Source organism: Phycodurus eques, chromosome 3, assembly GCF_024500275.1.
Source record: "Phycodurus eques isolate BA_2022a chromosome 3, UOR_Pequ_1.1, whole genome shotgun sequence".
NCBI lineage: Eukaryota > Metazoa > Chordata > Actinopteri > Syngnathiformes > Syngnathidae > Phycodurus > Phycodurus eques.
Genome location: NC_084527.1, coordinates 8,949,160 through 8,976,353, shown reverse-complemented (window position 1 = coordinate 8,976,353; position 27,194 = coordinate 8,949,160). Strand labels below are relative to the sequence as shown.

The following is a 27,194-nucleotide window of genomic DNA, read 5'->3' as shown; positions in this document are numbered from 1 at the left end:
CATAACTTTAAGTACACCTGCACCACCACCAAATGAGATCCAATACAAGACATGTATCAAAAAAGATAACACTCAATTTTGATTGACAGTTATGGTCATGGTTGTTGCTTACAGTTATTATTATTACGAGTAGTAATTATAGCTTATTTGCGGCACATGTGGGGGACAACAGCTCACAAATAATATGAACTTGATCAATTGAACAGTTAATACATATCATTAATATAATAAATACATTTAGAAGTTGTGTAATTAGTCTTATTATGTTCAATAATAATAATCAATGCATGTAAATGACCACCTCACGGGCATGCTGATCAAAATGGTTAAAGTTCAGCATTGGTCAAAATATGCTCTTCAATAAGACGCTTAAAATGAAAACTCTTCAACTTCTTTAACTCAGAGTCAGCTGGAATAGGTAAGTGTTGATTTACGATGAAGAGGACAAGGTGCTATTTAAAAAAAAAAGGATGTTATTTACAGTATTAAAGCACTTAAAATTTCCCTCAAAGGCTTACTTAATGCAACAGTTTCCATGTAGGCTATAATGCAAATTGTTTCTAAATCTCTATTGCCCTCCGGTGTTTGCTACAGTAAATCACATATCAGCATCCATATGATCAAAAATATTGAGAGAGGCCTTTCCTCTTTTTTTGTCTATGACGTCTAATGTGGTCTGAGCAAGGTGTATAAGTTTAATCCTTTTGAGGATTTTCCATGAAAATGGGGGTGCGAGCCCTGTTTATCCCTGTGCTCAGCTTTAATTATTAATTCTTACCGGTACTTAATCCTCTTTGTTCTCTGTGGAACATAAGTCTGTGACTATCTGCTCTTAATAAACCACAACAAATCTTGAGTGTTACAAGAAAGCAAAAAAAATAATGTTTTTTTCGTGTACATTAGTAAAAGAAACATGCTTTGAATGCTAAATTGCCCGTAGGCATGACTGTGAGTGCGAATGGTTGTCTGTTCCGATGTGCCCTGCGATTGGCTGGCAACCAGTTCAGGGTGTACCCCGCCTCCTGCCCGATGACAGCTGGGATAGGCTCCAGCACGGCCGCGACCCTAGTGAGGAGAAGCGGCTCAGAAAATGGATGGATGGATGGATGGATAGACAGAAAAACTGATACAAATAATGAGTCAGAAAAAATACTAGAATAAAATATTTTTAAAAAACAAAGCCCTCAAAAAAATGACTCAGAAAAACAGGAGGTTTTTTTTTTTCCAAGTGAATGAAATACGCTTCCGTAAACAGATAACTGGGAATTACCTTTCACAGGTAATTATATTTTTGGGCTATTTTAAAAAGGTATTGACAGCACACGCTTTGGAGTTGACAAAAAAAGTAAACCTCATGAAAATCGGTTGAGAAATGACCAAGTTACGACTTAATTTCAATGTCCATGCATTGCTTTTGATGGGAACGTCGACCTTTCCAACATGGTCGCCACTCGGGCACGTTGGTTAGCTGGGCTGCTACAGTGCGCAGGCGGAGTCTCTTACTACCATTCAAGGCATCACAAGGCATCACCACAGAGCAATAAAGCCACACAAAAGAGAGCTGTGCTCTGCGGCTGTGCCATCTGTTAATGTTGTTAACATAATTACTGTTGACATGAATTCAGAACTATATTTCCAGAAAAAACAGTACACTCCACAACATAGAGAAAGCGAGATCAAACTAAATTACATCAAGTGAGCGATTTCCAATCTAAAATTGACTAGCCATGTCTGTCACACACACACACACACACACACACACACACACACGCACGCACACACACACACACACATTCCAAGTTTTTTTTTTGCACAATAAAAGAGCAACTGCAAAGCTCCAGTGTTCATTTTAGTTCATCGTGCTGCTCTTTCTCACATTATGAAGGTGAGAAGCCTAACATGCACACACACACACACACACACACACACACACACACACACACACACACACACACACACACACACACACACACACACACACACACACACACACATACACACACACACAGACTATATTACTATGATACCTTTTTGTCTTTTTTAGAACACAGCATGCTTCTGCGCAGTTGTGTTGCCATGGTTGCTGTTCCTATCCTCTCTCGAACGGTACCTCTGTGTTGAACTTTTCCTCATTTATTTTTGTGTGTTTCATTACACAGGTAAGACAAATGTGAAAGTATATTATTTATTACCAGGTCAAGTGAGGAGACGGTGCATTGCCAGTGGGGGCCATTTGACGACTGGTCCGAGTGTGATGGCTGTACTAAATTACAGGTCAGGGACATTTTTGTTGAGTTCAATGTTTTTATTTTGATGCTATTTTGCTTTATGTTGATAATCATAGAACTGTAACTCAGTTGTCATAAAAATACAACTTAAATCATTACTGGTAATCAATCATCTATTAAGTTTTTTTTCGATTTCTTTCATGTACAGTGCCGCTTGAAAGTTTGTGAACCCTCCTGACATGGTCACTCTTTTTGTAAACAACATCAAACTAACCTTGTTAAACATACATCCAAATCCCAATTTTTAAAGTATATATTCCAAATAGTAGACACAAACACACAAAGAGGCCTTTTTGGAAGTATTTTCTCTGGCTAGACGAGTCAAAAATAGAACTATTTGGTCCCAGTCAAAACCACCATGTTTGGAGAAAAGCCAGCACAGCATATGAAGTAAAGAACCTCCTCTCAACAACAAAGCATTGTGGTGGAAATGTGAAGTTCTGGGCCTGCTTTTCCACTTCTGGACCTGGACGGCTCCATCGTATCTTAAGAACCATGAATTTCCAGGCATAAAAAGACAATGAACCAAAGTGCGGCACGGTGGCCGACTGGTTAGAGTGTCAGCCTCACAGTTCTGAGGACCGGGGTTCAATCCCTGGCCCCGCCTGTGTGGAGTTTGCATGTTCTCCACGTGCCTGCGTGGGTTTTCTCCGGGCACTCCGGTTTCCTCCCACATCCCAAAAACATGCATTAATTGGAGACTCTAAAATTGCCCGTAGGTGTGACTGTAAGTACGAATGGTTGTTTGTTTCTATGTGCCCTGCGATTGGCTGGCAACCAGTTCAGGGTGTACCCCGCCTCCTGCCCGATGACAGCTGGGATAGGCTCCAGCACGCCTGCGACCCTAGTGAGGAGAAGCGGCTCAGAAAATGGATAGATGGATGGATGGATGAACCAAAGCATCCAGCAAAAGTACAAAGGAATGGCATCAGAGAAAAATGATTCCTATTGTGAATTTGCACAAAGTCTGAACCTTTATCCAATTGAAATGTGAAATTAGTTGGTGCATACCACATGTCACTCCAACCTCTCTTATCTGGCTGAGTTTTGTAAAACTAGTGGGCAAAAACCTCCATAAACAGATGTGAGAGACTGGTTAGTCGTTACAGTTAATGTCTAGTTGAAGTGCAAAAGGAGGCGCCACAAGCTACTGGTACTAATAGAAGGGTTCACATACCTGTATATCTCTTTGAATATACTCCATTTTAATATTTAATAAAAAGTTGAATTTTTAGTCATTTAAGCAAATTGATCATTAATTGATATTCCTTTGAAAATATTCCATTGTACTACTTCCTATAATTTAATTTAACTAAATTATATTTGATTGTTTATATATATATATATATATATATATATATATATATATATATATATATATATATCATTGTGCCCTGCGATTGTCTGGCAACCAGTACAGGGTGTACCCCGCCTCCTGCCCGATGATAGCTGGGATAGGCTCCAGCACGCCCGCGACCCTAGTGAGGAGAAGCGGCTCAGAAAATGGATGGATGGATATATATAATTTAAAATACTGCAGACTAAATAAGTCTGCATGGACCAGCTTGCTCCGGTTTTCACTCAGATTTTCAATAGATCTTTGGAACTGTGTGAAGTCTCATCCAGCTTTAAATACTTCACCATTATCCAAGTCCGCAAGAAACCTGCAATCTCGGGTCTGAATGACAACAGGCCTGTCGCCCTGACATCTGTGGTCATGTAGTCCTTTGAACACCTCGTGCTGGACCACCTAAAGAGCATCACAAGACCCCTGCTGGACCACCTGCCGTTCGTCTACCGACCAAATAGGTCTGTGGATTATGCATTCAACATGGTACTGCAATTCATCCTGGGACCTCTGTGAGGCTCCTGTTCGTGTACTTCAGTTCTGGGTTCAACACCATCATCCTTGAACTCCTCTCCTCTTAGAGTCTTGTCTGCCATCTGCCAGTGCATTTACAGATTCCTGACGAGCAGGATACAGCAGTTGAGGCTGGGTCAAACCACCTCATCCACATGCACCATCAGCACAGGGGCCCCCCAAGGATGCGTCCTCTCTCCGGTGCTCTTCTCTGTCAAACGACTGGAGTTCAACACACCCAACTGTCAAACTCTTGACGTTTGGAGACGAAACCACAGTCATCGGCCTTATCAAGACCTGGGGACGAGTCTGCATTTCGGCAGGAAGTAGAGCGGCATGTGGTCTGGTGCACAACCAGGAGCTGAACAGGCTCAAGACTGTAGAGATGATCGCGGACTTCAGGAAACTTCCTTAGCTGCAGGTGCTCCTCACGCTGTCCAAATGTCCAGTGTCTTCTTCTCACTTTTCATGAACTTCTTAATTAGTTGACTTCTAAATCCATTGTGACATGTTGCCAAATTTTGCCAATTTTGCACATCTATAATGGGACACTGTTACATTACATTTTTACTGTACTCATTGTAGTAGCTTTATCACTCGGGATAATTTTCATAGCTGTTGTTGACATACTGGCCACTTAAGTGCTTGAGGACGCTGCATCATTTGCACAATTGTCTTTTTATCAGCATGGTACCCTTTCATTGCTCAATGACTCTCCATACTTTTTTTATGTCCTAGATGAATATTTGGTCATAGTGTTGTTGTCATACTAGAGTGGCTCCAGCTACTTGAGACAAATTCCTTGTGTCTTTTAACACGCTTGGCCAATAAAGATGATTCTGATTCCATTGTACTATTTGATTGAAGTTAAATTTTGAAATAGTAGATTTAGTTGAACTTATATTCCTTTGTAAAGGATCCATGGTACTAATTTATATTTTAAAAAAGTAATATTTTTAGATATTTAATTTACTCCATGGTACTCTTTTAAAAAGTTAACTTTTGACGAATTCATTTATATTCTTTGAAAAATGTGCCCTTGTACTATTTACTGAAAAGTAGATTTTCGAATTTAGGTATTTATACCAATAGGTAGGTATTGGTTTTAATACAAATCAAAATACTTATATTTTTTCCATGTGTTGAATATTACTGCAACAATTTACAATTTCTTCACATTATCTTGGCGCCACATGTGACACCACAGACCAGAAGTCGAAGGATACTAGTGTATGCACAGTTCGGAAGGAACCCATGTGATGGGGATCGAACAGAAACCAGGTCCTGTGACCTGACAAAGGGCTGCCCTCTAGCGGATGGATGTGGAAACAGGTTTCGCTGTCGATCAGGTTGGCTATAAATTCTGTGTTCCTGTTCTTATGGGGGGAAAACATAAAGTTGACTCAACATTCACATCATTTTCTGTGTTTAGCTAAAGTGTTTGTTTTCTTTCTGTGTGAAAATGAAAATCAATAAGCTGTAAAAAATACATTTAACACCCGCATATTAGTGGGTCAGCATTCAGCGAATTTGCCTATAAACAGATTTTTTAAATATCCTCCGTTATTGGCTGAAAAACTCAACTATTTGCTTTTTTGTGCTGAGAACAAAGCCATAACAGGATTGTTTTGGCGACATCTGGTGGCATCTTAGTACCAACGAAACCATTTGAGCCTTTTAGGAGGGCATCAATTATTCACACATCTTTGCTATTAGAGTATCTCTCTCTCTCTCTCACCAGATATTTCCATACGCTATACAAAAGACACCCTTTTTTCTCACTGTTTGACTGAAACGTTTCCTGTTTTAGATCAATTAGAATTGCCAAAATGATTTCTATTTGCTAAATGCCAGAATATCGACAGTATTTTTTTCATGCAATTTTCATTACTTTATCCAAAGTCAGAAGTTTATATACATTAAGATTATCATGCCTTTAAACAATTTGGGAAAACACAGATGGTGATTTCATTTCAATTGGAAGCTTCTGATAAGTTTATTGACAACATTTGAGTTAATTCGAGACAAACCTGTGGCTGTATTTGAGCTAGGCACATCTGAAACACACTGCTTCCTGTAACATCATGGAAATAAAGTCAAAAGAAATAAGCCAGGATATTAGAGAGAGAATTGTGGACTTGCATCAGTCTGGTTCATCCTTGGGTGCAATTTCCAGATGCCTGAAGGAGTCACGTTCAGCTGTTCATACAATTATATACAAGTGTAAACACCATGGGAATATCCAGCCATCCCAACTTTGAAATACGGGGGTAGCAGCATCATGTTGCGGTGTTGTTTGGCTAAAGGATGTGCTCGTGTCATTCACAAACTACATAGCGTCCTGAGGAAAGAACATTATGTGGTAATACTGAAGCAACATCTCAAGAATCCAGCCAATTGGCTTGGTCGCAAATGGGTCTTCCAAATAGACAATGACTCGAAGCATGCTGACAAACATGGTTACAAAGTCACTTAAGGATAACAAAGTTTTTCAAATAGTTTTTTTGCAGTGCAAAGCCCTGATCTGAATCCTATTGAGCCTGAAGACCTGAAAAGGCATGTGCAAGCAAGGTGGCCTACAAACTTGGCTCACACCAGTTCTGTCAGTAGGAATGTCCCAAAATCCCTGCCAACTATTGTGGGACGCTTGTGGAAGGATAGTCAAAATGCTCCGTCTTCCTTCTCTCACTTTTCTTCCATTTAGCGAATGGAAGTAATTTTGGCAATCCTAATTGACATTCGAATAAAATTGAGGAGGGCAAAATAATGAACGTTGTCACACCATGAAAGTTACCAAAAACGTCCTTGGTTTTCAAATGCTATGACCTGAATGGCGTGGAATTTGAAGGTTCCACTGTAGTTGCATCAAATAATTGAAGTGTCTCTTGGTCTTCAGGGAAGTGTGTGAGCCGGTCACTGCTTTGTAACGGAGACTTAGACTGTGACGATGGCGACGACGAGCATGACTGTGATCATACCAGGAGATACATCACTTGTCTAAATGATGAGCTCCCACCCAACATAGAGCTCCTGGGAACCGGGTAAGTGGCCACTGTTGACGTTGAAATACATACATGTGTGCATGAACATGAGCTGATGAAATAAGTATCGAATACCCTAAAACTTAGAATTCACAATTAGACATGTATATCCTAAGATATACACCTTACCTTCAAATGTCTAGTCCATCTTGGGCAATACTAAAGATGAGTCAAAAGCTGTCACGGTCAACATTATAGACCTGAACAAGGCTGGTTACAATATATCACAAAAAGGCTTTTTGAGAAGGTGAAAACTATTGGTTCCAAAGTGGAACACACACAAAATGACCATCAATTGACCCTTGCTGTGGAACCCCATGCAAGATCTTGCCTCGTGGTGTGAGGATGATCATGAGAAAGCTAAGGGAGCAGTCTCAAAGTTCATGGCAGGAACTTGTTCATGATGCTACCAATTGCTCCTCTGTGAACGCCTTGTTGCTCAATTCCTCTCTGCAGCGCCAAGGCGAAAGAAGGGAAATCACAGGGAGAGCCAACTGACAGGAAAACAAAATTACGCAACTCAGAGTGGATCATGTCAGCTTGCAAACAAGTGTTTCTCCACTAAGTACTAACATATGTTTTGCTTGGGATTCAAATACTTATTTCACTGAATAACGTTTGATCATTTCAATATGATGTTTTTATGAACACATTTTTGACTGATATAATTTCTACTACTATAATCAGTGTTTTATAATTATGTTAATAGACAGAACCATAACAATTACAGTGTTAATTTCTCCTTTCTTTGTCTGTAGGTTTGATGTGGTGTCAGGAATGAGCCGTGGCAGTGTCATCAACACAAAAAGTTTCGGGGGGCAGTGTCGCCCCATTTACAGTGGCTTTCACAATGCTCTATTCCGACTCCCTCTAAGTACATCCCAGTTGAGATTCAAGGTGGGTCACTCCAACACATGCCGGGAAATATGAGCCAAACAGAAACGGGAATCATATTGACTTGTTTTTGCCAATTTTCGTCTCTCTGCGTATTGTAGAGCCAAAACTGTTGTGCAACTGGCTTTCTCAGGAAAGCATGAGCAATGTGATCAGAATGCAATGAACTCAAGACTCCTGTGCCTCTTTTTTGTTTTCTGGATTTTTACTGGGGAAAGTTGGTTTGTTTGTTTGTAACTTTATAACAGCATGTAGTGTCAACCTACCGTTTCAAATGATGGGTTAGGATACTCTTCCGAGGATAATAATGTAACAAAATATTAATTCGTTAAGTACAAAGTGACATTTGATTAGATTTTTGATTTAGACATTTGATTTCAAAAGAATGCAAGGATAAAATTCATAAAAATAGTATTCCTGTCATAGGAAGCATTTTAGAAAATTATACTCTCGAATTGTAACTTGTAAAATTAATAAAAAATGATAGATCAATACAAAATAAATAATAAAAAATAAAAAATATATTAAAATACAAATTTGTAAATAAAATAAAAGATGTTTTAAAATAATGATTGAATTAAATACAAAATGAATACAAATATCTGAAATACTGTATCGTACAACACATAAATGGACAAAAAACAACAAATATGTGAAAAATAAAATAGCATATAACAAGTCCCCTTCCATTCCTGTTTTTCTATGTATTTTTTTTTAATCAGTTTATTTGAAAGGGGACAAAAAAAAATAAAACACATGAAATACACATGGTTAAAAAAGCCAGAATTAGTCAGAAGGCTAGTTTTCATCTGTAGTCCCCTGGCCATGATGTAAAAAAGCAGTAAAATACATCTACAAGACAATATAATACAGGATACATAATCAAAGACTTACTATACTATTAAGAGAGAATAAAACTACAAATCATTTGATCATAACAAAAAAAAACAACAACATCATAACATACTTTTAGTGTTGGCAGCTATAGGTGTTAACTAAACACATTTTCATTTTTTTTGTGAAGGCCTTGTATGTTGTAAACAGTTTAACCTCCTTAGGTACTGAGTGCTCCACCAGCGCTCCTCACTGACCAGGCTGACTTACTGAAAGTGCTCCGGCGGAGAGGAATGAGACAGTCACCTCTGACAGAGCCTCGAGTGACACGCTCAGAGCTGTTTTTTGGCTGATGAACTGAAATTTTAATGTCCTTTTATCAGGTTTGCATGATACATTGGGTTGGAATAGCCTAAAATGTATTTTTCCAAGCTATTCGAGTTGGTCTTTTCTGCCTGGTGTTAGAGACTTGTTATTATGTAACGTAAATGGGCTTTGCTCTGATTGGATCACTCATCTTCCCCAATTTAAATAGGGAGCGAAATCCATACATCTTCCCGAGAACCGCTTAGCTCCCCAACAAGGTGCTTAACGTAAAATAAACGATGTTCAGCAACGTCCAAGCAATGAATACACAAAACACTGCAATAATAGTGAATTAAGAACAATTGCTGTTTCAGAAGAATACATCTTTTTCCACATGGGCTGTCCTTCAAAACTGGATAAAATGTTGTTGAATCATCACATAACATCACACAAGGGACATCCTACGTCATATCGACGTGATGGATTTTGTTGTCGTAATACTGAATTCCAGCCTAAGGGGCGACAGAATTGATGATTATGGCTTTAATTAAAACCTGCAGCATACCTGATTATACAGGTGATGAATGCTTGTCTCCAGGTTGATGTGCAAACTGATTTCAGTGAGGAGATGTTTACAAGTGAATGGCATTATGCAAAGGAAATGTCTGCCAGAAGATTGCACCACCGTAACCTTCATCCGACACGTGACATGACTCAGGTATGCTGCTCCACTTTGATTGAAAAGTGAAAATCTAACATTCGGGACCGAATTGCTTTCATGGCGCACTCAACATGGCCCAAAACTCACCAATTTTGGCAAGCCTGTGTATCCTGGGAAACATGTTTGTATCACTGCCAGTCCTCCATGATAACATGGATATTTGATTTCAACAGCCGTCAATGGCAATGAATGAGTTTAAAGGGTTCTCTGCAAAATGAAAAAGAGGAATTGCATTAATTTTGATTCGGTTTTGGTTTTGCTCTTTCTAGGAACACAAAATGCTGGTTTCAAAAACTGTCATGGAGGTAGCCCAATTTCAAGCAGACTCTCCCCAGTACATCCCCTTAACCGAGAGCTTTTGGAAAGCCTTGGCCCAACTGCCGCTGGTCTACAACTACGCTGCCTACAGGAAGTTGCTGGAGACTTTTGGAACACACTACTTCTCGGAAGGAAGCTTGGGAGGCGTCGTCACGGTGTTTGCTGTGGCCACTACGGAAACGCAGAGTCAGAAGGGTGAGGATTCAGTATATTTAGTAACTTAACTTGTAATAATGTGTTCGTTTGCATTCATGTTTGGGCTTTGTGTTAAAAGCAGTCGCAGACCTGGTCATCAATGGGGACTTACTTGACTTAATCCACTGCTTAATAGCTATCACATTGCATTTACAAAAACCTTTAATACTGTACAAACATGCGATATAACAGCATGTAACTGTGGAGCAGTTCAGAATCAATATTTATTTAACAATGTCACAAAAACATAAAACATTTCAATTAAATACATAATATTTACCAGAGATGCTGTGTGTAGACGTGTTTTGCTATTCCCAATTTTGCTCTGACCAACCAATCAGAGGATGGAAAAATTCTGACATCATCAAGAGAACGAAATCTGACTGTTAAATAAACAGTCCCATTGCTAATATAGTTCAAGTTACATCAGCTGGCACTACTGATTAGATTAGATTGACATGGCAACACACACTGAAATCTGATTGGACAGAAAAAAATAAAAGAAATCTAACATTCACATACATGGACCAGAAGAAGTCCAATAAAAATGCTACGAAATGAAGAGAATAGATGGTTGGGACTAAATACAATTGAATATGCCACATATTGTAATTTAGTTTGGAAATGTATGTCAGTGCTTTTGATAGTTTTTAAGGACAGCCACTGGTCGAAAGCCAGCCAAAGTCGGGAAAACAAATGCAAATCGCTTCAACCCAGATGTTGCATGGTCAACACCAGCAGATTATTTTCAATTCATCGTTATAATGGCTTTGTTTGAGAACTCTTTGTAACTCTTTGTAAATCCCTACTTTATATTTTTCTCAAGATCCAATGATGTAAGAGTCATACAATTATTTACTTTTTCATCATCTTAAAACAAATATGCTAAAAAAGTTCCTAGCTGGGGCTTTGAAGCGCAGCAGCTGGAAGTGGAAGGAGGAGACGTCAAGCTCATTTCAGCGATGCAGAAGGACAACAACAAGGCCTGGGACGTGTCCTCCGAGTGGACCCGCTCCCTGCGCTCATTCCCAAAGGTCATAAAACCAAAGGTACGTGTCAAATATAAGTAAATGAATGCCACACCCCAAATAGATGCTTCCTTTTTAGTCTCCGGGAAAAAAACCCATATATGATTAACATTCTTATCTAAGACTTATAACTACTACAACACACACCACCTAAACAGCAGACATGGCATCTTGTAAAGCTGAAGAGTGAAAAAGTGTTGTCAATATATTATTCTATATTGTGTTCAATACAATACATAATCAATATAAATATACTGAAATCCTACCACAATGTGGTGGAAATTTTTTACTTTTACTTTTCTTTCAGCAAATAACGAGGTTACAAAAAAAATAATAATCTGCTAATAGGTGAGTTTGAAAATCCAAACAGATTAAGATAATGTGAAACTCATTTTACAACATTGCCCTTAAAATAAACGGCCTACAGATAAAAAAACATTTAAATTCACCTGAAGCGTACCTACACATGTGATGACAACTGAGATATATCAATTCAATATACTTCCTTGACACCAATTACAGCTTTCCTATTAGCCAGGGCTTTTGCTCCATCTTGTTGCATCTTCGAAAAGTTGAATTTGTGAGGAGTGAATCATTATTATATGACCAAAGTAGCATTATTTGTGGAGAAACAATATTTAGAAATATAATACTATCGAATATTATTCGAACATGCATTTGCAGAATTTGTACATTTGCAGACATGGTATCTGTAAAGCTAAAGTTTACAGTGGCATTTGAAGAGAAAGTGTACGCTCGCACATTCTCTGCAGTGTAGAATAATACAGAAATCATCATATTCATTCTAATACACAAAATATGATATATACTAATTTCATTTAATCTGATTATGAGAACAAACACTGCCTGTAAAACAGACCTGGCATCTGTAAAGCTGAAGTCAACTCGTTATTTATATTGCACTTTCACAATATTCGCTATGGTTTGTTGATTTTAATGCGCATTCGAATTTAACAGATCTTTTTTTGTATTATTATAAAAAACATATTTGTAAAAGCATGACTAATATATGTATATATCTCTCCACCATTTCTTTGGTCAGCTGATGCGGCTGTCCGAGCTGGTGAAGGAGGTTCCATGCGCCGAGCTCAAGAGGTTCAACCTGGACCGGGCCTTGGAAGAGTACCTTAGCGAGAGTGACGCGTGCCACTGCCGTCCTTGTAGGAACAACGGCCTGGCTTTCATGGAGGAAGGCGAATGCAAATGTATTTGTAAATCCGGCACGTCAGGGCTGGCCTGTGAGAACGGACGTGACGTAAAAGGTCAGCCAAGTGGGTTTATTATTTTGTTGTTCCTTTTCCTGTATGCTTTGGTACCATTCGACAAGAAGGTTACCTTTATAGTTTTTACATTAAGTTACAAAAGAGGGAAATCCTCTCTGTTTTGATTTTATGACTTTGAGCATTTTATGAAGGCTATATAAAATAATTTATAAACCTTGAATCAGGGCACCGTTATCATACAGTGGTACCTATTTTTATTACCATTTAACACATAATCCTTTATAAATGATACACTATTATTACAAAGTGGTACTTATTTTCATGTTATGATTAACATTAATATGAATGAAATTCATATAAAAGTGCACGTCAATATTCTTTTTGTTTACATTATGAGATATCCATGCACATTTTAAAATATGGATCTCTTTTCCACAATACGGGCCACGAAACGTAGCGTGGTGTCGTAGTGGTTAGCATCTCTGTGTCACAGTTGTCAGGTCCCGGATTTGAATCTCAGATGCAGCTTTCCCTGCCTAACATGGTTCCTTGCCTAATAATGGACTTTTCGAATGGTATTGGTGGTATTGTAGTAGTAGTAGTGATTTTAGCAGACTGGTGGTGGTAGTAGTAGTGGTGATGGTGAGAGTACTGTCGTTGTATAGCCCCAGCGAGTAAGCATACTGTATGTCACGCACCTGTAACCTCCTTGACCCCACGAGTGCCACCACTGGTAGCACAAGTAGGGAATTTTTGACCCCACAAAATAAAAGTATCAGTAATATTATAGTAATAAATTAGTAATACATAGTGCAATGAGTAATATTATACTTTTCACACATGTAAATAATAAATATGACTAGCATTGTTAGACTATAGTTACTTACAACATACCAACATGCAACATCTTCATATTTTGTTTCGTTTCTTCGGCTTTTTGCTTAAAATAGATTGAGATTTCTTGTAATTCCTCCTAAAGGCTGTTAAATTTTTTTGTTTTTACTTTGTTGGTTGTTGCATTATTATTAATACGAGTGTACCTGTGTTTATGTGAATATTGCTTCTGTGACAATCTCATTTCCCTCATGGAATAAATAAACTACGTTTATAGTAGTAGTAGTAGTAGTAGTAGTGGTTGTAATGGTTGGAACCATATTTGGTAACGTAAACCCAAGTTACCACACTCCTCAATACACAGTAAGGCAGCATGCTCAACCAGAAGTAGAACTAGAAGTACTAGAAGAAAACGTTACCAAAAATGGTTCATCATTGCATAAAGAGGGTTGCAGTAGTTGTTTTGTTACTGTGTGTGCAGAAATAGACGTGACTGACGGAAGCTGGTCCTGCTGGTCTGCGTGGTCCACGTGTTCCGGGGGTCAGAAGTCGCGAAGCCGCTCGTGCTCCAACCCCGCTCCCCAGGATGGTGGGCAGGCGTGTAAAGGAGACGGCACTGAGACCACATTTGACTGTGACCACACGGAACACTTCAAGTCAGTCACGTTTATTTTTCATTATTGTTATTTTTATAGCCCTATTGTTATTATTGTTATTTTATTTTATTTATTTTTTTAATTAGAATATCTGAGCCTCAATGCCTTGAACCAACGGCCCCTATAAAACCAACATGTGGGACTCCGCCTGCACTCATCAATGGCTACATTCTGGTAAAGTACACCTCATACAGTGAACCCCCGCCTATTTGCAGTTCCCTATTCACAAAATCACATACTCAGTTTTGTGCACTTTTTGTAAAACTCTGATGCCACACAATAAAGCCAAACTAGCTAATAAGAACGTAGTAATTGGTGTCAAGGAAGTATGTTGAAGTGCTACATCTTGACTGAAAGACTAACATCTTTGTGTGTCAAGGAAGAGCAAAGTTTAGCCTGGGCTGTTAGTGGACGTTTCGAAGCGTTTTCACTCCATTTGCATGTGTATAGTGCATACACACTTCCAGGGCATTTTTTTTTTTTAATCAGCCATTTATTTTTAAAAATAATGTTGCAAAATTAATTTTAAATGATTTACATTTTTTTGTGGCTCATCGGCTGTGGTATAATAGTTTAAATAATAATAATAATAATAGCCCTGCCTGATTAAAAATAATTACACTTTATAAAAGCAGTTTATTACTTCACATTAAGTTCTATTACATTCAATACTGTACTATTTTGATTCTTTCATTATTAAAATTACATACCAAAAAATGTGGTATTTTAGCAGGCTGGAACGGAATAATGTCATTTGAATTCATTTATTCCTTCCTGCTTGCAAAAAGATGCCAAAAGATGTCTATCTTGTGGGCAGCGAGGTTGAATACAATTGCACCAGCGGGTTCCACCTCTTTGGACAAAACATCTTGGAATGTAATGCCAATCAAAAGTGGTCGGCCAGGCCTGGATTGTGCAACTGTGAGCGCATCAACATTTAATTTTTTTTTAATGCGTCGTCGTCATTTGGTGATTTGTTGTGTTCAACTTTTGGTTGTCTCTCCAGTGCCAAGGTGCAAGCTGCGGTCCCTCGCTCATGACATCATCGTTAGCCCGTTAGAGGCGTCCTACGGAATCGGAGACACGGTGACTCTGTCTTGTCCTGCGGGAAGTCAATTTATTGGTCACCGTAAAATTGTTTGTGGTAGCAAACTGAAGTTCTCTCCAGACCCTGAAAATTTTGAATGCATTGAAGGTACATTTAGTCAATCATTGCCACTCATATTTGCTGTGTTTGGAATTATATTTGCATATTTTGAAGGACCGGCATAGAAAAAAGACAAAAAAACAAAACATGCTTCATCGAACTGGTCTTATTATATCTTGTGTTCTTGTGCCGTATTCCGACAAGTGTTCCTACAGTAACTACACAGTGCGATAAAGTGTCATGGATGATGCATTAAGTTGTCGTTGGCACACAGTTGTTGTCTGCGGATTATCAAAGATAATAATCTGGTTTATTCGCTGCCACGGAAGCGATGAGTCGTGATTTATAGGAGCGGCTCTGCACTATGTTTAGCCACGCTAGCTAGCCACCCGCATTTTTGGAGCGGCTCGAGCTGCCAGCAAGACGTACTGTGCTGGGCATGCGACAGTTCTAAAAATAAACTAGCTTTTGGATTCAAACATACACGACGGCAGCGCGGAACGTCGCGGAGCGTCAGATCGAATGTCTTAATTTGTGGATCACTGATTGGATCCGGGAATTAGGACATTACAGCCAATCACAAAATTTGCATAAAATGCAAAATATCGACCGAACCGATATAGCTGATCAGATTGGTGGAAAGTCCGGTCTCCCTCTTGTGGCACGTGAAAGAATCACTGCAAGGTATGGTTCAGTTGTATTTAACTTTTATGTTCAATATATTTGGATTTAATTTAATTTAAAAAAAAACTTTTCAACATTGCAAGATATGCATAATGTTACAGTGGCTTACAATAATATTAAATATACCTTTTAGGAATAAAACCTCTGTTGACCACATCGGCCTTCTTGTACTTAGGCCTTAGGTGGTGTAAATATTTAAAGAGAACCGCTGATATAGTTGATCACGAGTGATTTCAAACACAGCCGTTATCTTTCATTAAATTGTGCAGGTGTGGCGATTGTTTTGGCTGCGAGACTATTTTCGTTTTCTGTGTGATTAAAAGTCATCAAGCAGCAACAGCAGCAGCGGCGGCAGTTACGTTTCCCTCGCTCAACGCGCTGTGAACCCTGGGAGAAGCCGGCTGGAGGACAATGTGTTTGTAAGATGCCCTTTGAATGCAGGTAGGATCACTTTCATTCACTTTGTGACAGTGCGAGTCACGATTGCGATGGTAGTGGTGGAAGTTATTTGTGTTGTAGTGGTAGTAGTAGCAGTAGTAGTTGTAGTAATAGTGGTAGTAATGTTAGTAATAGTACTGTAGTGGGAGGAGTAGTATTAGTGCTTGCTGTTGTGGTATACAGTATGGTAGCGGTGGTAGTGGTAGTAGTAGTGGTAGTAATGGTTGTAGTGATGCCATTTTGTAATAGCAGTGGTAGTAGTTTTATATCGAAATCTATCAATATCTGCTTAAAGTCTATGTACTAGTACACTATTTGTCATCACTAGTTTCACATTGCATCGCAATAGTGCACTTGGACTATGGTGTACCAGTAGAACTGTCTTACCAGTAACTGTTCCCCTACTGCTTTCCAATACTGTCTGACATTACTGCACTAGTAGAATGAGGAGGGCACACTAGTAATGTGTTCACGAAGGTGACAGCTGCGTGCTACTCGTACTAATAGCGACATACAATTCTGCTAGTTAACCTTTAGCGCTACATTAGCAGTACTAGTAGCACACAGATGTCAACTCGTGAACACATCTAATTTTTCTACTAGTGCGCCATACATATGCATAGAAATGTCATAGTAGTATGGACAAAGAATATCCTTAGTACCTAAAGCTGATATTGGAAACATTTTCGAACAGCTTTCCTTTCAAGGGTGGTACTAGTATGGTAGCAGTAGTAGTGGAAATGGAAGTACGCTAGTGCGGTGCAAGTAGTCTTTATTTATTTATTTATTTATGTGTTGATGTGTTTATTGTTGCTGTGGTCAGGTCTTCTTTGGAAGTGTGTGCCACCGATGTTGCTAGTGGCAGGTCAGTTGTTGTCAGTGTGTGCAAACTCCACACACTCAGGTGTATGCACATCAACTACAAGTTAGCACCGGAGAGCGCCTGCAAGTGGCCGCAGCGCAACACTACATCAGGCTGCAACGACTGTCAGATGTGGGAAACCTGTGACGGTGAGTACTTCAAATATGCACTTAAAAAATATAAAGGAAAAAAAAGAAAATACACATTCTTTGACCTTTCTTGTAGAGCACAGCGGGGAGTGTCGTTGTAAGGACCACGCAGAGTGTTTGACTCTGGGGTTTGAAGTGTGCGTCCGCACCGGGGAGGATGCGCTTACCAGAGGAAGCATGAGTGAATGTGAAGCAGGACTGAGGCGCTGCAAAGGAGAAAAAGTCTCTGTTGTGGATATTGTGCCCTGTGACTCTTAATTCATTCACTGCCAGCCTTCCCAGTTAACATTTGACTTCTAAAGCCGTCAATGGCAGTGAATGTGTTAAGGACGCGGGGAGAAGAAATTAATTGCATGCATCAAAATTAAAGCAAATAACAGCAACAACAATGAGCAATGTATTTACTGCACTATCAATGTGTGTCCATGACTATTACACACTGTAGGTGGGATTTAGTCACATACAGTATGGGTAAATCATAAACAAGTCAACCAAACCAAAAACTGAATATTACACAACGAACAACACCAGTACAGCCCTTTTTGACTGATATTCTATTATTGTAATCAATAAACAATTGTACATTTCAGCTGGGTATCAAATAGAGTCATCTAAAGCTATTCGCAGGGGAATCGTGACTGAGCCCTGCCACGAATGATGAACATCTGTGAGTAATTGATACCCCCTAAAATGGTTTATAATTGCCAATAGATGCCCGAAGATGACGGCAAAACAACCCTAGCCGTAACCCCTAACTCTAATAGAAAGTTTACAAATAGGTCAATATGTTGGGAAACACCTATTATGTTCCCACTTCGAAATAACACCCATTAAAAAACAAAACAATGCCTTTTTTTAGCTCTATTATTTAAAAAAAATACTATAATAAAATTTAAAATATAAATAATATGTAATCAATTGTATCACTGTTACTCACAGTAAAGCATTTTGAGCGCCACATCCCAAATATCTTCAGTGGTGGTTTGTCTCCACCCAGTGGAGGTTTGAAGAGGAAAATAAACAACCCATTCGTCTCTTCATTTCCATAACAAAAGTTTTATTAACAATGTAAAATGATCTACATCATCCTCGTGTACTGAACTGTACCTCCAAGGGGCCCTAAATACGAACAACAAGCATCGTCCACAAGGTGGCGCCATGCTGAGCACCAGTAACCAATAACAAGCCAGTTTAACTCAATAAATACTATATGCGTGTGTATGTGTGTGTGTGTGTGTGTGTGTGTGCGTGTGTGTGTGTGTGTGTTTGTGTGTGTGTGTGTGCAAATAATTTCTCTCCATGTTATCATACAATATATTGCACTTTGAAGTTGTAAAGTTAAGATACAGTTTTATCTTTCATTGATGACTAAATTAAGAACAGGGAGGAGGCGAAACAAGAAACTACTTGACTGGACGACACATCAAAATGACTTCCTCGCCATCCTCCAACATTCAGGTGGCATTTATTAAGCACGTTGTTTCTGACAAAACAGACATTTACATTCCTAACCCTCCCGTTATATTGCGGGTCAATTTGACCCGTTTGAACTTAAAATAAAATACAGTCGTACCTTGACGTACGAGTTTAATTTATTCTGTGACCAAGCTGGTGGCTCACTTTACTCATGTACTGTATCAAAGCAATTCCCCCCCTTGAAATGAATTGAAATGCCATTAATCCGCTCCAGCGCTGAAAAAGAAACGCCATATTTTTTTTTTTGGTTTTTAAAAGTCATTCACTGCCAGCCTTCCCAGTTAACATGGATATTTGACTTCTAAAGCCATCAATGGCAGTGAATGTGTTAATGAGAATTGCACTGCATTGTAAAATGTGAGAAACATAATAAAACAAAAGAGAATGTAAAAAAAAAGTTTTTTTATGAAGAGGAACAAAGCGGCAAGTCTGGAATGCACACACACTAGTAAATTTGTGTGTTAGTGTGCTTTGAAGCGGGCGTGGCTAAGGAGCCTGGACTCAGTCATGTTGCCGAGTGTGAGTGTTTTCTCCATGCTCCTTGTGAGTGTTTTCATTTTAGTTTTGTCTGACTGTTTGTCCTGTTCAAAAACAGCTGAAAGTATTTTTTTTTTTACTTCACTTGTACCACTGTATTAAAAAATGTAACCAAACAAGGGGATAGTATTTTGGTTCTTCGTTTAATTAAATATTTTCATAATTATTATTTTTAATGCCTAAGCATGCAGTGACTCACATTGGCCTTTAAAAAAAAACACAACAGGAGGGTTACATTATTATTTTTTTTCTGCATGGATACATTTTCTGTTTTCCATTAAACACCGGACAACCGGCTCCATTGACCCAAAACCATGGGACTGTGTTGCTATTTATTCTCAGTGGAGAATAAAAATGGGCAGCCTTGCTATTTTTTGTTTGTTTGTTTGTTTGTTTGTTTGTTTGAAAATGGCAGTAGTAGAGTAGTGGAGGGCGAAAAAGGACAATTTTGTCTCTTGTTGTTTTTGTTGCTACCTCAGCTGGTTACCAAGCAACAGAGGCCAAAGAAGCGTCTCTTCCTCTGTCGGACCAGTGGGTAGGGAGACAGGTTCAGCAAACTGCTGTCATCTAGAAGCCACAGAGAAAGTATAGGAAACTTAATTTTATTTCACATTGTTTGTCGTATAGTATACCGTATATAAAGTAGTGATACTCAACCGGTGGGTTGGAACACAAAAGCGGGTCACAGAGCCATTTTGGTTGGGTCGTGGACAGGTTGTCAAAAATTACAAGGGTTTTTCAGGTTACGACGGTAGCTACATACATTTCGAGGTTGCAGAATACTGTAGATTTTCCAGCGCCACAAGAAGACACCATCACTTAGGGGAGTAGTGTTTTTTCAAACAAATATTTACTGTTATTATGGCTTTAGTACTACGTTAGCGTTGGTAAGTGATGGACTATGTTGCATTCTGACTGGTATACAAATTTGGGTTACATTGCAGCCAGCAGTGAAATATTTAACTTATATCCCAGGTCAGACTTGTCTGTTATTTGGAAAATAACAAGTTTAACAGGGATACATCACAAATGGAATTGCTTGAGGCATGTAAACATTGAAAGAATGCAATTGGTGGTTTTATAACATAATTCAGACTGTTCAAACTGTAACAGTTTGGTATGCATCCTTCATTTCACTAAAAAGAAGAGACTGGTGCCAATATATTCATATTTATAGTGTACATAGTACCAGTTATGGTAAAAAATATGATATTAATATGTTTTGGAAGGCTGTTTTGGAAGCCTCTATTGTTCTTTACTTCAGTAGAAGTGCGTCGCGACTTAAAGCTGCGACAACGGGAAAATGCGTGTCCCGTGTTGACAAAAGTTGAGAACCACTGATATAAAGTATAACGTAGCAAATTTGGGTTAAACTGATTAGTCGACGATTCAACTTTACTTCTCTGCACTGCAACAATGTTTAACAGTTGAAGTCGATTAATTGATAACCTGTTTTTTTTGCATGTCATCTTCCAATTAGGCAATTTAGAGAGGACTTACTACTACGAAATGTCTGGCCAACAAGGCGACATAGTCTACATGCTGTACGTCTATGCGGGTCTGAGAGTACAAAAATTAGATGGTTGTGGATGAGCACAGCGGTTAGCCTCACTTTGGCCATTCCGTTTGCCACTAGTCTGCTTCACAGAGCGACCGACAGAGGGCTCGAAAGTCTTCTCTGTGGAACACCAAATGAGACCAACCAGTTTGTTCAAGAGAAACAAGCGCAGGACTCCCACTAATTACAACAACTATAATTAGTGTAGTAGTCAGATGTATTGTTAATCATGTTTTGTTGTTTTGTTTTGTATGCCTGTCCGTCAAAATGTCTCTTTAGGTGAAACCGGTCAGTGGTGCAAAAAAACGTTGGGGACCGCTGTACTTTTACTGTAAAAATATCAATGACGTCATCGATTAGTCGACTTAGACTCGACTTACATCGCATTGGGGTTGGCTACAAAAAAAATCGTTTATCGTTCAAGCCCTAGTCCCAACACACCTTGGTTCTTCAGCGGTAAAGGCATCGTCTCCCTGAGTTGACTGAGAAGGTTCTTCATTTCCCTCATGTCCCTGTAGCAATAGAATGAAATAAAATAGTAGATGATTTCATGTTGTATGAAAAGTGGGTCTACTACTGTATTTTGTCAGAAAATCTGCACTAAAATGTACATTTTTGGTCACTTTTTTTTCAGTATTACAAGCATTTTTCTTTCACCAAATCCCGAAACATAACTTGCACAATAGTTGTACTGTATACTGAAATGTTTGTTCGCCACTATTTTCCATGACTTCAGATTTCAAAATCAATGTTTTTAAAAATAAATCCAATAACAATGAAATGCAGGGATAATGTATTGTCCCATGATGAGGTGATTATACATTTCTATTATATTATACACACAATTGATTGATGAAGCATCTTCAGCGGGGACTTACTTTTCAATGTTTTCTATGTCCGTGGCCACCACCCCGCCGAGCGGAGGGCCGTCGGTGGGCGAGGAGGACGTGTCCTCAAGGATGGGGACGTCCAAGCTCTCCTCGGTCTTCTTGTCCACTGAGGGGACGAAGCTACAGGAGTCTTTGCCTGGCGCCGCACAGAAAAACAGATGCACATAAACGTTATGTTCTCAATTCAGGGGAAAAAAGGTACAAAACGTCCTTTGCTAAGAAACTATACCTGTTTCAGGTTTAAAAAAAAAATAAAAAATAAAAATCTTACAGCATTTTACTCTGACAATTACAATAACTGATGTTTAGGGTCTTGACAGCAAGACAAACATTATTAGAATCATATATCATAATTACATTTACATTTGTTTTGTATATATATTTACTAATATATTCACTAATAATATATTTTTACATTGTCATTACTTATTTCAAGTCAATTATATCATAATTGTACAACACAATAATAAAATAAAATAAATTGAACACCGAAGCAGCCAGTGCACGTGTACATTAAGTAAATAAATACAAAAATAAAAATAAATAATCAATTAATAAATAATAAATTATAAAATACTATTTAAAACATACAAGGAAATAAACTGAACCTACAACACAGCCAGTGCATGTGCAACTTAAAAAAAATGCTTTGTTCTTTTTTTTTTTTTTTTTTGCGCAATATAAGTGTCGTATTTGGCCGTCATTTCAATACAGGTGGAAGTAGGACCATGAATGATTCATTCAAAAACATTATTTTTTTCCCAAGTGCCACTTTTCAACGAAAATAAGGTACTTTTCGCACAAAAACATTGAAAATGCTCCAATGTGTAACAAAAGTAGTGCTTTTGGCCATCATATCGGCATTTATTTTCAAAATGACAGTTTTAAAAAAAAACTAGAAAATGTCACATTGTGCTACAAAAGCACTACATTTGGCCAATAGTTAAGTGAAGTTGAGATTAGAGACTATGAATATTCATAAACAAAAAGTTACATTTATCCCACTGACAGTTTTGTCATAAAATGAAGTACTTTTTGTACAAAAGCACACAAAATGCCACTTTGTGAAATAAAAGTGCTATTCAGGGCAATCATTTGCATCATCAGTGCCGTTGGGATTAGAGCCTATGAAAGAGAAATCTTTTTTTCATACACATTTTTCCTAATTTTCTCTTGAAAACTGAGGTTGGACAACTACATGTCAGCTGCTGGCACTTCAGTTGTTTCACCCAAATTGTGCCAGTGGGTGTGTTTACCTTTCCTGTGGAGCTGCAGGGATCCCAGCAAGCAGAAGGACTTGAGCATCTCGGTGATGTACATCTCCAGACAGCACTGCAACTGGATGAAGAGCCTGCAGATCTCCGGGTGAATCTCGCCGTCCTCTGGCCTTAACAAAAAGATCATTGATCACTTAAATGGGCCACATGGAAAGTCGCCTTTTTAATGTTTGTATACAAATTAGTTGTGTTTCTGGAGTGTCTGTCCACCCATCAAGTGTGAACTTAAGCAAACAACAAAATCTTTAGTCATCTGCCCATTTATAAATTTGACAACTAAGTGGCAGATTTGCTCCTTCACTTTTGCTTGATGATATTATTGTCCATCTTTGAGTTTGCACTTATGAAATGTGCCGACATAAAAAGCTAATAAAGTCAGATTTATTTAGCTGCTGCTCCCTCATCACTTGCTTTTATGACACACTGCAGCAGCTTCATACACACTTCAACCTACAGCAGGTGAGAACTGAGTGAGCACTAAATCACCCGCCGAAGAGTGAAAGCACTGAGTGGACGTTTGCCACACAGGACTGTGTGCACTCATGAACATTTAAAGTGCGACCAAAGACCCAAAAACATCTCTTGCAAATTTGACACACGGAAAAGAGTTTTGTTACAAGTCAGACAATAAGTGAATGGATAAAAAAATAATAATAATAATAAGACAAAATATGTGAAAAATAGGCAAGAATTGAGAAGTTCTTTTAAGCTTCCAGACGCTGTGGGCGTGTAGCTACATGCTTTCAAAATCCCGTCTCCGCGGAACGTTCAGCTGTCAATCAAGACTGTTCCTCCTCTTACTAAGTGGGGAGAGAAGAATTTGCAACGATTTTGGGGCGGCCACCCCTTTGTCTCCGTTGAAATTCAACGAGCCGTTAATCAACGCCGTTGCACCAGACCTCCAGATCCCGTCCATCACAAAACAACGTGAGTGGGGCCAGACGGCAGAGACATTGTAGCCTAAATAACATAAAACATATTACACTTCAGGGAAGATGTGTTTTTTTGGAGTTGTGGGCATAGTTTGATGGCCAATTGCACACTATACTCACAGTAACGGGTCAAGTTAATGAATGAGGAAGTGGCAATTCTGCCGAATGGCCACTGCATGGAATAAGGGTGCTTGGTGTTTTTAGAGAATAGTGGGGGAGGGCCTGATGCTAGAAAGTATACACTCCAGTCCTGTGACCTCATGGGCAAAAAAACCCTTCCCACAGAGATGAAGAAAAAGACGTTTACGCTAAATCTCAACAATACAATACTAAAGATATATGGTTCTCAGTCTATGCATCTGTTTTTCAGTACTTATATTCCAACATATTTAACATATTTAGAAACAAAACAAGGAGTTTTAGAACATCTTACAGCATTATAGAAAGAGCACAAAAAAAAACCCGAGGTCGTTGAGTTTTTCAGGAGAAGTAGGGGACATTCAGTATAGGATGACTCACCCTGCTATCAAGGTGAGACTATGGTGTGCGGCCCTGGCCATCTCGCAGCCTTTGGTTCGAGTCCTCAGCATGTCAGCCCGCAAGTTGGGACAGTCGACAGTGATCTCGCCGATGGAGATGACCAGCTCGCGGTACAGAGCCACCAGCGTGTTGAACTCTTGCACGATCTGGGTTGCAACCACAGTGTAAAGATCACTTAAGGTTAAGCAAATAGAATGCACATTTGCGCCTGCAACACCGAAAGAGATCCGATACAAGAGCTGTTTTTTAAAAAAATCTGCCTTTCAAAGGCAAATAATGAGGTTAAAATCCAAATGCATGATCGTAGATCATGCCAATGTTTCCTGTCTGGCATTTTTTTTTTTGTTTTTTTTTTTTTGCTCATGATTTCCAGCACTAAAGTGGACGGAGGCACTGTTAAAGAAGCTCCACTTTGTGGGGAAATACGTACATTACACTTGAACATCCTTCACATAAAACTGTGACTTGTTTTCTGCGTACATATTGGTAAAGTAAGTTAGACAAAAAATCTAATTGAGACAAAAAAATCTAATTGATTGCAGTAAAATTATAATCAATTCCTCCAACTCTTGTATTGGATCTTTACTAGACTGTGCAGGTGTACCTAATAATGTGGCTTGTCGTGTCTCTGCTCCGAATAGTGCCAGTTGATCAGTAAATTATTTTCAGAATTAATGAATTAAATAATCATAAAATGCAATAAAAAGATCAAATAAATTGAACACCAAAGCATCCACAGCATCCCCATTTTAAAATAAATACAAATATTCAAAAAATAAAACAATAAAACAATTGAAAAGATTCTAAATAAATATACCAATCCTAAAATACTATTTAAAATTTTTAAAATAAATTGAACCTACAACACAGCCAGTGCATGTGCAACTTTAAAAATAAACAACAACAACAATAATAATAATATGAAATGGGAATGAATAAAAATATTATTTATAAAATAAAATAAAAGATAAATTAAGCATGCAACGCAACCGGTTTAATTGCAAAATAGTAGCCTAACAATAACAAATAACATAACCCAGCATAATCCTTAAAAAGTTGTCATCAAAAGAGCTCGCAGAGGTTGCTTTAATGACTCTGCTGATGATCGATCGTGCTATGTTGACTTTGCACCAACTAAGAGTGGGGAAAAAAAGAAGCTGCTTGACTTGCGTGCTGCCCCTGCAAGCGCGTTCATTTCACGGAGCCTTACATGACGTCCGCTTCACATATGTGTTTGCATCACATCATCATCATCAGATCAGTGGACACTCATTCGTGGAGTTTTGGAGAGGGTGACCCCCCCCCCCCCCCCCAAAAAAAGGAACATCCACTGCTGCGGCACCCCACTGCTATAGATGCACAGTCGAGTGCACTCTGTCATGCATGCTGCTCCGTGTAGTCATATACGTGCACGAGCGTGCAGGATGCACAAAGAGAAGGAGAGCGTCCGCCACTCACCATCCTGCAGTCGGCCACGGAGCGCTGGGCTCGGCGGCTACTCTCCGTGCTCTCCCGCCGCTGGGGGTCTCGGTAGAGGGGCTTGCCGATCTGGAAGATGGTCCCGGCCGATCTGGGGCGGTTTTTGCGCCCGTCCGATGCAGAACTCATGCATACACACCCACTATTAAAACAGTCTTGGTACGGAACGATCTCTCCTGCCTGCTGCTACCCCACCCCTCCGCCTCCCCCTCCTCTTCTCAACTCTTTACCGTCCTCTAGACTCGAGCCTGGCTTATGGCTGTGAGTCGCTTGTCCCCTCACAGCCCCAAACCCTCACACCGCCTCCCTAGAACGGGGCCAGACGCGCTTTCAGATGCCAACGGATGATGAGGAGCGCCTGCTCTCTCGCATCAAGTCACCTTCGCTCCCGCAGCATGCGGCTCACAAGCGCCGGGCTCCTCTCTTCTCCGTATCCTCCTCACGCGTCATCCCGCACAACGCGTCCATGTCGAGCGCCGCTGGCAGAGGCGGCCGATAAGCATCTGCTGCTTCTTCGCAGCGAGAAGGCTGCAAACGTCACCGCCTCACCAATTGTGTGTGTATGTGTGTGTGGTCTCACTTTGGCATGCAAATCTGCACATTCATTCACAAATCTCCCCCCTCCCTCCTTGGTGGTTCCTCCTCTTGTAACCTTGGAGGAGCATTTTGTAGCAGGCTGCACCCCCTCCTTCCCCGTTTATCGCCGGGATACATTCCAGACGTACCAGCAATAGAGGTGGAAATCCACAATACAGAGATAACAATCCTTTCCCCCACAAGCTCCATAGACATTTAAGGCGTCTAGAACAATCTGGTGGCAGAAAGTGGGTCAAAACGTGCACCTACTCAGACCACGTTCAAATCTTTCCGCAAGGTAGACCGCTAGTCTAACGCGGTTTTGGTGAATTTGATTGGCGCAGACGGATACTGAGGGGCACAGACATATATAAAAGTCGCTCGCGGTTATCACCTGCTCATTGTGTATTCCATAAGGGTACCCGCTCA

The 27,194-nt window shown here is 39.4% G+C and overlaps 2 protein-coding genes across 3 annotated transcripts; one reads left to right on the top strand and one right to left on the bottom strand.

Annotated features, from left to right (window-relative positions):
* Positions 1–1,835: 1,835 nt before the first annotated feature.
* Positions 1,836–18,050, top strand: c7a (complement component 7a). Its single transcript, XM_061671924.1, has 17 exons — positions 1,836–1,885; positions 2,045–2,106; positions 2,196–2,274; positions 5,357–5,498; positions 7,046–7,190; positions 7,949–8,087; positions 9,823–9,942; positions 10,215–10,458; positions 11,353–11,507; positions 12,550–12,769; positions 14,046–14,220; positions 14,307–14,394; positions 15,009–15,141; positions 15,227–15,415; positions 16,375–16,492; positions 17,313–17,500; positions 17,577–18,050. Exons 1-17 carry the CDS (start codon positions 1,880–1,882, stop codon positions 17,756–17,758), a joined length of 2,385 nt encoding a protein of 794 aa, XP_061527908.1. The 5' UTR covers positions 1,836–1,879; the 3' UTR covers positions 17,759–18,050.
* A 1,938-nt stretch (positions 18,051–19,988) lies between these two features.
* Positions 19,989–26,318, bottom strand: rgs7bpa (regulator of G protein signaling 7 binding protein a). Of its 2 annotated transcripts, none has more exons than XM_061673364.1 (6): positions 26,169–26,318; positions 24,690–24,856; positions 23,218–23,348; positions 21,950–22,097; positions 21,513–21,583; positions 19,989–20,080 (listed from the first exon to the last, which is right to left on the bottom strand). In XM_061673364.1, the coding sequence occupies exons 1-6, from the start codon at positions 26,316–26,318 to the stop codon at positions 19,989–19,991; spliced, it is 759 nt and encodes a 252-aa protein (XP_061529348.1). The 2 variants fall into 2 exon arrangements, with proteins under 2 accessions (XP_061529348.1, XP_061529349.1); XM_061673365.1 differs by having other exon boundaries at positions 26,187–26,318.
* Positions 26,319–27,194: the final 876 nt, after the last annotated feature.